General features: G+C 54.3%; 1 protein-coding gene across 1 annotated transcript in view; it reads right to left on the reverse strand.

Annotated features, from left to right (window-relative positions):
* Positions 1–3,209, reverse strand: part of LOC123731898 (potassium voltage-gated channel subfamily A member 1-like) — a 3,392-nt gene extending 183 nt beyond the window's left edge. Inside the window, exon 1 of the mRNA XM_082978087.1 lies at positions 1–3,209. This exon is cut by the window's left edge and continues 183 nt beyond it. Coding sequence (XP_082834213.1) covers positions 1,262–2,956 — 1,695 coding nt within the window. The 5' untranslated portion in view covers positions 2,957–3,209 and the 3' untranslated portion in view covers positions 1–1,261.
* Between the last annotated feature and the right edge of the window lie 7,896 nt (positions 3,210–11,105).

Below are 11,105 nucleotides of genomic sequence, written 5' to 3' on the forward strand. Positions count from 1 at the left end.
CTAGGGTTGAGTGTGTGTTATGTTAATGTGGGGACCCCAGGCTAGCTAGGGTTGAGTGTGTGTTATGTTAATGTGGGGACCCCAGGCTAGCTAGGGTTGAGTGTGTGTTATGTTAATGTGGGGACCCCAGGCTAGCTAGGGTTGAGTGTGTGTTATGTTAATGTGGGGACCCCAGGCTAGCTAGGGTTGAGTGTGTGTTATGTTAATGTGGGGACCCCAGGCTAGCTAGGGTTGAGTGTGTGTTTATGTATTTCTCAGTGGTTTCCATCCAGAAAGTGATGTGTGTGTGTGTGTGTGTGTGTGTGTGTGTGTGTGTGTGTCTCATTTTCAGGATTGTAACGTGTTGATCCGACTGCAGAAACTTACACCCTATTCCCTATGTAGTACACTACTTTAGACCAGGACCCATGCACCCTATTCCCTATGTAGTACACTACTTTAGACCAGGGCCCATACACCCTATTCCCTATGTAGTACACTACTTTAGACCAGGGCCCATACACCCTATCCCCTATGTAGTGCACTACTTTAGACCAGGGCCCATGCACCCTATTCCCTATGTAGTACACTACTTCAGACCAGGACCCATGCACCCTATTCCCTATGTAGTGCACTACTTTAGACCAGGCCCCATGCACCCTATTCCCTATGTAGTACACTACTTTAGACCAGGGCCCATGCACCCTATCCCCTATGTAGTACACTACTTTAGACCAGGGCCCATACACCCTATTCCCTATGTAGTACACTACTTTAGACCAGGGCCCATGCACCCTATCCCCTATGTAGTACACTACTTTAGACCAGGGCCCATACACCCTATTCCCTATGTAGTACACTACTTTAGACCAGGGCCCATGCACCCTATCCCCTATGTAGTGCACTACTTTAGACCAGGGCCCATGCACCCTATTCCCTATGTAGTACACTACTTTAGACCAGGACCCATGCACCGTATCCCCTATGTAGTACACTACTTTAGACCAGGGCCCATTGGGCCGAGAAGTAGTGCACCGTGTAGGGAATAGGGTGTCATTTGGGACTCAATCACTCTGCTTTCGTTTAGGCTTCAAATCCATTAGTACCACGAGGGATTTTTATACATCAACTCACTGACACTGACTAGATAGAGGCTTGGAAATCATCGTGCCGTCATAGCAAAACACACTGCTCCTCTATTCAATTAGTCACTGTAATAGAAAGAGGATTCATACTGTCTGTGTGGACTACTGGTCTGTCTGTCTGTCTGTGTCTGTGGGGACTACAGGTCCGTCTCCATCTTGTTCAGGCAGAAGGCGTAAAGGGATCGTTTAATGTTCATGCTGCTGTTAGCCTTGATGTTCTGTTTGTCCGCTCCTGTCCTGTCCTCCTCGTCTCCCGACTTGGCAGACCCTTTACTATCCTTTCTCTTTAACTGAGGACTGTCTTGACTGTTCTCGGGCGGGTCGTCTTTCAGAGACGACTGGTCCTGGTCCGTCTCTCTGTGGTAGAAATAGTTAAAGTTGGACACGATGACGGGCACCGGCAACGCGATGGTCAACACTCCCGCTATGGCGCAGAGCGAACCCACGATTTTCCCCCCCACCGTCACCGGCCTCATGTCCCCGTAACCCACCGTCGTCATGGTGACCACGGCCCACCAGAACGCGTCGGGGATGCTGGAGAAATGCGATTCGGGTTCGTCCGCCTCGGCGAAGAACACAGCGCTGGAGAAGAGGATGACTCCGATGAAGAGGAAGAAAATGAGCAGACCCAATTCTCTCATACTTGCTTTGAGTGTTTGTCCTAATATCTGAAGCCCCTTGGAGTGTCTGGACAACTTGAAGATCCTAAACACCCGGACCAGTCGAATGACCCTGAGGATGGCCAGAGACATGGTCTGTCCGTTTCCGTGTTCCTGAGGTTCTTCTACCTGCTGCTCGGCCAGCTCCGTCCCCACCGTGATAAAATAAGGCAGGATAGACATTATATCTATGATGTTCATAACAGTCTTGGAAAACTCTGACTTACTAGGACAGGCGAAGAAACGGACGATGAATTCAAACGTAAACCAGATTACGCAGGTGGTTTCCACGATGAAGAAAGGGTCCGTGAAGGTGAGCGACGGACGGGGGACGGTGTTGTTACCGGGTCGACCCGTGACCGGTAACTCCCTCTCGTCCCTGAACTCCGGTAGTGTCTCCATGCAAAACGTTATAATGGATATGGTGATAACTAACACGGAGACGATAGCGATGCCTCTCGCTGGGCTTGAACTCTCCGGGTATTCGAATATGAGCCAGACTTGTTTCTGAAACTCATTCTGTGGTAACGGTTTCTCTTCCTCTTTTATAAATCCTTCGTCTTCTCTAAACCTTTCCATGGCCTCTTCACCCAGCCGGTAAAAACGGATCTCATCAGCGAACACGTCGATAGATACATTGACGGGTCGTCTGATCTTACCTCCCGACTGATAGAAATATAGGATCCCGTCGAAACTCGGTCGGTTACGGTCGAAAAAGTACTCGTTCCGGAGCGGGTCGAAGTATTTTATCCTTTTATAAGGGTCTCCCAGTAATGTATCGGGGAACTGGTTAAGGGTCCCTAGCTGCGTCTCGTACTTTAACCCTGCGATGTTGATCAGCACCCTCTCGTTGTTATCCACGTCTCTGCGCTCAATATCCAACATGTCATCGTCCAACAGATGGGGACTGTGGTCTGCGCGCCAGAGCGCATCCACGGCGTTCTCGTTACAACTCAAAGTGTTATTCATATCGTTGATTTTCCACGTCCTCGGTTTGGGACTCCCGATTGTATTAATGTCTTTGTGAAGGCTGTAGCCCGGTTCGCTGAGTCCACTCTGGACAAACGGCGGAGGTTGATGTGGATCCAGAGCGTTACGGCGGGCTACATCTCCGGTATTTCCACCGCTTCCTTTCGCTCCGCCGTTCTCAAAACTCGCCAAGGCTATCTCCATACCGTATCCATTAAATTAGGCTTTATAAATATATTTAAAAAAAACAGAAAATACTTGTCGAGTTGAAAACAACAACAGTAAACCCATCCAACGGTTTCACCCCGCAGCTGAACTGACAAGCAGCAGCAGTTAAAGCTGGATCCAATCCAACGCGTCCTCCGCTGCTAAAAAAACACAATACCGTATGTGTGTTTGGAACGGACGACGCTAAGCCATGAGCACGCGTGCTCCCTGGTCTCTCTCTCTCTCTCTCTCTCTCGGGAAAGTAAGTAATACACACAGAGAGAGAGAGAGAGAGACAGAGTCAGAGAGAGAGAACGAACCCCGGATGAGAAAGTAATGAGTATTCCTGATGTCAAAAGAGCTGTTCAGCCAACCGCTGTCTGAGAAGCCTTTGAAAATGTCAGTCTGTTAGGCAATCTGTCATCCCTAACTCAGGGAGGAGAGAGAGGGATGATGGGAGGGAGAGAGAGAGAGAGGGATGATGGGAGGGAGGGAGAGGGGGGGATGATGGGAGGGAGAGAGAGAGAGAGGGATGATGGGAGGGAGAGAGAGAGAGAGGGATGATGGGAGAGAGAGAGGGATGATGGAGAGGGAGGGAGGGAGAGAGAGGGGGGGATGATGGGAGGGAGAGAGAGAGAGAGGGATGATGGGAGGGAGAGAGAGAGAGAGGGATGATGGGAGGGAGAGAGAGAGAGGGATGATGGGAGGGAGGGAGAGAGAGCGGGATGATGGGAGGGAGGGGAGAGAGGGATGATGGGAGGGAGAGAGAGAGGGATGATGGGAGGGAGTGAAGGGAGGGATGATGGGAGGGAGGGAGGAGGAGGGATGATGGGAGGGAGAGAGAGAGAGAGGGATGATGGGAGGGAGAGAGAGAGAGGGATGATGGGAGGGAGGAGAGAGGGGATGATGGGAGGGAGTGATGAGGAGGGATGATGGGAGGGAGAGAGAGGGATGATGGGAGGGAGGGAGGGAGGGAGGGAGAGAGGGATGATGGGAGGGAGAGAGAGAGGGGGGGATGATGGGAGGGAGGGAGAGAGAGAGGGATGATGGGAGGGAGAGAGAGAGGGATGATGGGAGGGAGAGAGAGAGAGGGATGATGGGAGGGAGAGAGAGAGAGAGGGATGATGGGAGGGAGAGAGAGAGAGAGGGATGATGGGAGGGAGAGAGAGAGAGAGGGATGATGGGAGGGAGAGAGAGAGAGAGGGATGATGGGAGGGAGAGAGAGAGGGGGGGATGATGGGAGGGAGAGAGAGAGAGGGGGGATGATGGGAGGGAGAGAGAGAGGGGATGATGGGAGGGAGAGAGAGAGAGAGGGATGATGGGAGGGAGAGAGAGAGAGGGATGATGGGAGGGAGAGAGAGAGAGAGAGGGATGATGGGAGGGAGGGAGGGAGAGAGGGATGATGGGAGGGAGGGAGAGAGAGAGGGATGATGGGAGGGAGGGAGGGGGTGTTGAAAGGAGGGGATGATGGGAGGGAGAGAGAGGGGGGGATGATGGGAGGGAGGGAGAGAGAGAGGGATGATGGGAGGGAGAGAGAGAGAGAGGGATGATGGAGGGAGGGAGGGAGAGAGGGATGATGGGAGGGAGGAGAGAGGGATGATGGGAAGGAGAGAGAGAGGGGGATGATGGGAGGGAGGGAGGGAAAGAGGGATGATGGGAGGGAGAGAGAGAGAGGGATGATGGGAGGGAGAGAGAGAGGGATGATGGGAGGGAGAGAGAGAGAGAGGGATGATGGGAGAGAGAGAGAGAGGGATGATGGGAGGGAGGGAGGGAGAGAGGGATGATGGGAGGGAGGGAGAGAGGGATGATGGGAGGGAGAGAGAGAGGGATGATGGGAGGGAGGGGTGTTGAAAGGAGGGGATGATGGGAGGGAGGGGGTGAAGGAGGGGATGATGGGAGGGAGGGGTGTTGAGAGGAGGGGATGATGGGAGGGAGGGTGTTGAGGAGGGATGATGGGAGGGAGGGGTGTGAAGGAGGGATGATGGGAGGGAGAGAGAGGGATGATGGGAGGGAGGGGTGTTGAAAGGAGGGGATGGTTTTTCCACATCTTGACTCTGAGAGAAACATCATTCTTAGTTTTGATTCTTGCAGTTTGAATTAATTTTTTTTTAAAGATGAACGAAATATCGCAAGCCTTTTTATTTTTAATATTGAATTTTTCTTGGATGTATAACTAGATGTCCATTCAGCATGATGTTTGTGTAGAGTTCAGCCAGGGCCACTCCACATGTTCTGATCTGTAGAGATCAATACGACAGCTCCTTGGACTATTGATTATTAAGATCACGCGTTTAACCGCCTAACTCTACTTCTACGCTCCCTAGACGGTCGATCAGTCACAATCTTCACCTTCATCTGAAGATATGTTGAAATCACTGTCAGACCGATACGCAGCGGGTTGCGTGCTCCACATCATTTTATTTAAATATGATGCACACGAGAAAAACCAATAAACACAGAATGACAGTTTCACAGGCCGAACACACACACCTCTATATAGGACTCCCAATCAGAGGCAACTAGAAACACCTGCCTCCAATTGAGAGTCCAGCACCCAAACCTACACATAGAAAAACTAACCTAGAACATACTAACCCAGAACATACACCCAAAACCCAGGAACACATAAATAAAACACCCCTCTACACCACACACAAAAAACCACACCATACAAAACAAATATACCTCTGCCATGTCCTGACCAAATATTATACAAATAATACCTAAATACTGGTCAGGACGTGGCAAGATCAGTGTGAAACAACAAACTATCTGTCAGATTACACACCAGCAGATGGAAATAAATACACCCTTCTAATCTGGTATGCCTGTTTAACATGATCTTTCCCCCCTCTCCCTCTACTCAGTCCACTAGTCACCGTGTTAGGAAGATACCAGGCCCTCAGATGAGAGCTCTGTCCCAGAACAGGCTCCTTAATAAATACCTCTGTCACGTCAGACAGTGATCCATCTGTATTGGCTTTAACTGTGTGACATGTAGAAGAGGTGGTGAGATGCTGGTGGGGTTCTCAGCTTGTTGACAGACACTCTGCTCGCCCTGCCATGGCTGTATGCCTCGCCTTGCCATCCTATCCTGGCAGACACACAGGGCAGGGGAAGACAGACAGACAGACAGACAGACAGACAGACAGACAGACAGACAGACAGACAGACAGACAGACAGACAGACAGACAGACAGACAGACAGACAGACAGACAGTACAGAGCCAACCAGGGTAAGACAGAGAGGCAGGCAGCAGTGTGTCTGTCCCTCTCCCAGCAGTGTGTCTGTCTCTCTCCCAGCAGTGTGTCTGTCTCTCTCCCAGCAGTGTGTCTGTCTCTCTCCCAGCAGTGTGTCTGTCTCTCTCCCAGCAGTGTGTCTGTCTCTCTCTCCCAGCAGTGTGTCTGTCTCTCTCTCCCAGCAGTGTGTCTGTCTCTCTCCCAGCAGTGTGTCTGTCTCTCTCCCAGCAGTGTGTCTGTCTCTCTCCCAGCAGTGTGTCTGTCTCTCTCCCAGCAGTGTGTCTGTCTCTCTCTCCAGCAGTGTGTCTGTCTCTCTCCCAGCAGTGTGTCTGTCTCTCTCCCAGCAGTGTCTGTCTCTCTCCCAGCAGTGTGTCTCTCTCTCCCAGCAGTGTGTCTGTCTCTCTCCCAGCAGTGTGTCTGTCTCTCTCCCAGCAGTGTGTCTGTCTCTCTCCCAGCAGTGTCTGTCTCTCTCCCAGCAGTGTGTCTGTCTCTCTCCCAGCAGTGTGTCTGTCTCTCTCCCAGCAGTGTGTCTGTCTCCCTCTCCCAGCAGTGTGTCTGTCTCTCTCTCCAGCAGTGTGTCTGTCTCTCTCCCAGCAGTGTGTCTGTCTCTCTCCCAGCAGTGTGTCTGTCTCTCTCCCAGCAGTGTGTCTGTCTCTCTCCCAGCAGTGTGTCTGTCTCTCCCCCAGCAGTGTGTCTGTCTCTCTCCCAGCAGTGTGTCTGTCTCTCTCCCAGCAGTGTGTCTGTCTCTCTCCCAGCAGTGTGTCTGTCTCTCTCCCAGCAGTGTGTCTGTCTCTCTCTCCCAGAAGTGTGTCTGTCTCTCTCTCCCAGCAGTGTGTCTGTCTCTCTCTCCCAACAGTGTGTCTGTCTCTCTCCCAGCAGTGTGTCTGTCTCTCTCCCAGCAGTGTGTCTGTCTCTCTCCCAGCAGTGTGTCTGTCTCTCTCCCAGCAGTGTGTCTGTCTCTCTCCCAGCAGTGTGTCTGTCTCTCTCCCAGCATGCCGTGCTGCTCTGCTCGTCCAGCGCTGATTGTTCTCATTAGCAGCTGGGAGGACCAGAGGGGCAGCTAGGAGCTGGATTACTGCTTCTGCTGGAGCCAGAGCTCCCTCCTTCCCCGTCCCTTCACTAAGACCCCTAACCCCCCTCTTCTCATGTCTAATCACCCCCTCCAACCACCAGAGGGCCCCCCACCCCCTCCTTCCAACCACCAGAGGGCCCCCCACCCCCTCCTTCCAACCACCAGAGGGCCCCCCACCCCCTCCCTCCAACCACCAGAGGGCCCCCCTCCCCCTCCCTCCAACCACCAGAGGGCCCCCCTCCCCCTCCTTCCAACCACCAGAGGGCCCCCCTCCCCCTCCTTCCAACCACCAGAGGGCCCCCACCCCCTCCCTCCAACCACCAGAGGGCCCCCCACCCCCTCCCTCCAACCACCAGAGGGCCCCCCTCCCTCCAACCAGCAGAGGGCCCCCCACCCCCTCCCTCCAACCACCAGAGGGCCCCCCTCCCTCCAACCAGCAGAGGGCCCCCCTCCCTCCAACCAGCAGAGGGCCCCCCTCCCTCCAACCAGCAGAGGGCCCCCCACCCCCTCTCTCCAACCACCAGAGGGCCCCCCACCCCCTCTCTCCAACCACCAGAGGGCCCCCCACCCCCTCCCTCCAACCACCAGAGGGCCCCCCTCCCTCCAACCAGCAGAGGGCCCCCCTCCCCCTCCCTCTAACCACCAGAGGGCCCCCCACCCCCTCCCTCCAACCACCAGAGGGCCCCCCTCCCTCCAACCACCAGAGGGCCCCCCTCCCCCTCCCTCTAACCACCAGAGGGCCCCCCACCCCCTCCCTCTAACCACCAGAGGGCCCCCCTCCCCCTCCCTCTAACCACCAGAGGGCCCCCCACCCCCTCCCTCCAACCAGCAGAGGGCCCCCCACCCCCTCCCTCCAACCACCAGAGGGCCCCCCTCCCTCTAACCACCAGAGGGCCCCCCACCCCCTCCCTCCAACCACCAGAGGGCCCCCCTCCCTCCAACCTCCAGAGGGCCCCCCTCCCCCTCCCTCTAACCACCAGAGGGCCCCCCACCCCCTCCCTCCAACCACCAGAGGGCCCCCCTCCCTCCAACCAGCAGAGGGCCCCCCTCCCTCCAACCAGCAGAGGGCCCCCCTCCCTCCAACCACCAGAGGGCCCCCCTCCCCCTCCCTCTAACCACCAGAGGGCCCCCCACCCCCTCCCTCCAACCACCAGAGGGCCCCCCACCCCCTCCCTCCAACCACCAGAGGGCCCCCCACCCCCTCCCTCTAACCACCAGAGGGCCCCCCTCCCTCTAACCACCAGAGGGCCCCCCACCCCCTCTAACCACCAGAGGGCCCCCCACCCCCTCCCTCCAACCACCAGAGGGCCCCCCCTCCCTCCAACCACCAGAGGGCCCCCCTCCCTCCAACCAGCAGAGGGCCCCCCTCCCCCTCCCCTAACCAGCAGAGGGCCCCCCACCCCCTCTCTCATAAAATAACATAACATTGTCTGTTTTTGTCTGGGTTATCTGAGCTGAGTCCAGCTGCCTGTCCACGATATCCTCTCTGCCTCCCTCCACAAGGACTCTCCTCTCCTCTCCTCTCCTCTCCTCTCCTCTCCTCTCCTCTCCTCTCCTCTCCTCTCCTCTCCTCTCCTCTCCTCTCCTCTCCTCTCCTCTCCTCTCCTCTCCTCAAACTCACTCACCCCCTCCTATGCCTCATCACCCCCCCGCCTTCCTTCTGTCCTCCAGTGGGGATCCCCTTCGTCCTGGCTCACCAAACAAGCCTAGATTCCCCTCAGTGGTAAACAGTGGGTCTGTGTGTGTATTAGAGCAGCAGCCCTCCTCAGTGGTAAACAGTGGGTCTGTGTGTGTATTAGAGCAGCAGCCCTCCTCAGTGGTAAACAGTGGGTCTGTGTGTGTATTAGAGCAGCAGCCCTCCTCAGTGGTAAACAGTGGGTCTGTGTGTGTATTAGAGCAGCAGCCCTCCTCAGTGGTAAACAGTGGGTCTGTGTGTGTATTAGAGCAGCAGCCCTCCTCAGTGGTAAACAGTGGGTCTGTGTGTGTATTAGAGCAGCAGCCCTCCTCAGTGGTAAACAGTGGGTCTGTGTGTGTATTAGAGCAGCAGCCCTCCTCAGTGGTAAACAGTGGGTCTGTGTGTGTATTAGAGCAGCAGCCCTCCTCAGTGGTAAACAGTGGGTCTGTGTGTGTATTAGAGCAGCAGCCCTCAGTGGTAAACAGTGGGTCTGTGTGTGTATTAGAGCAGCAGCCCTCCTCAGTGGTAAACAGTGGGTCTGTGTGTGTATTAGAGCAGCAGCCCTCCTCAGTGGTAAACAGTGGGTCTGTGTGTGTATTAGAGCAGCAGCCCTCAGTGGTAAACAGTGGGTCTGTGTGTGTATTAGAGCAGCAGCCCTCCTCAGTGGTAAACAGTGGGTCTGTGTGTGTATTAGAGCAGCAGCCCTCCTCAGTGGTAAACAGTGGGTCTGTGTGTGTATTAGAGCAGCAGCCCTCAGTGGTAAACAGTGGGTCTGTGTGTGTATTAGAGCAGCAGCCCTCCTCAGTGGTAAACAGTGGGTCTGTGTGTGTATTAGAGCAGCAGCCCCTCAGTGGTAAACAGTGGGTCTGTGTGTGAAGTTCAGAACCGCAGGACAGCGATCATTTAAGACTCATTCGCAAATTCTTACCGTTCTGAACGAAAATATAAACGTGACATTTAAAGTGTTGGTTTCATGAACTCAAATAAAATATCCCAGAAATACGCACAAAAATATTATTTCTTAAATTGTTTTTGCACAAATTTGTTTACGTCCCTGTTAGTGAGCATTTATCCTTTACCAAGATAATCCATCCACCTGACAGGTGTGGCATATCAAGAAGCTGATTAAACAGCATGATTATTACACAGGTGCACCTTGTGCTGGGGGACAATAAAAGGCCACTCCTAAAATGTGCAGTTTTGTCACAACAACACAATGCCACAGATGTCTCATGTTTTGAAGGAGCGTGAAATTGGCGTGCTGACTGTAGGAATGTCCACCAGAGCTGATGACAGAGAATTGAATGTTCATTTCTCTACCATAAGCCGTTTGAAGCCAACTGGCTTCACAACCTGCAGACCACGTGTAACCACAGCAGCCCAGGACCTCCACATCTGGCTTCTTCACCTGCGGGATCGTCTGAGATCAGCCACCCGGACAGCTGATGAAACTGAGGGTTTTGCACAACAAAAGAATTTATACACAAACTGTCAGAAACCGTTTCAGGTGAAGTTTATCTCGTTGCTCGTCGTCCTCGCCTGTATCTTGACCTGACTGCAGTTCGGCGTCGTAACAGACTTCAGTGGGGAAATGCTCACCTTCGATGGCCACTGGCAGCTGGAGAAATGTGCTCTTCACAGATGAATCCCGGTTTCAACTGTACCGGGCAGATGGCAGACAGCATGTTTGGCGTTGTGTAGGCGAGCGGTGGTTCTCTATCCTCCCTCCTCCTCCTCCTCTCTTCCTCCCTCTCCCCTCCTCCTCCCTCCTCCTCCCTCTCCTCCTCTCCTCCTCATCCTCCTCCCTCTCCTCCTCCTCTCCTCTCCTCTCCTCTCCCTCTCCCTCTCCCTCTTCCTCTCCTCTCCTCTCCTCTCCCCCCCCCCCTCCTCCTCTCCTCTCCTCTCCTCTCCTCCCCCCCCCCTCCTCCTCTCCTCTCCTCTCCTCTCCCCCCCCTCCTCCTCTCCTCTCCTCTCCTCTCCTCTCCTCTCCTCTCCTCTCCTCTCCTCTCCTCCCTCTCCTCCTCCTCCTCCTCCTCCTCCTCCTCCTCTCCAGTGTGTGTTATTGCACAGAGCCTCCGTCCCCTCTCACACCACACATTACTGTCTGTTTTCCTCTAGTCATGTCTAGTATATTACTGTCTGTTTTCCTCTAGTCATGT

The sequence above is a fragment of the Salmo salar genome, chromosome 07 (genome assembly GCF_965601325.2).
Source record: "Salmo salar chromosome 07, fSalSal1, whole genome shotgun sequence".
In the NCBI taxonomy this organism is placed as follows: domain Eukaryota; kingdom Metazoa; phylum Chordata; class Actinopteri; order Salmoniformes; family Salmonidae; genus Salmo; species Salmo salar.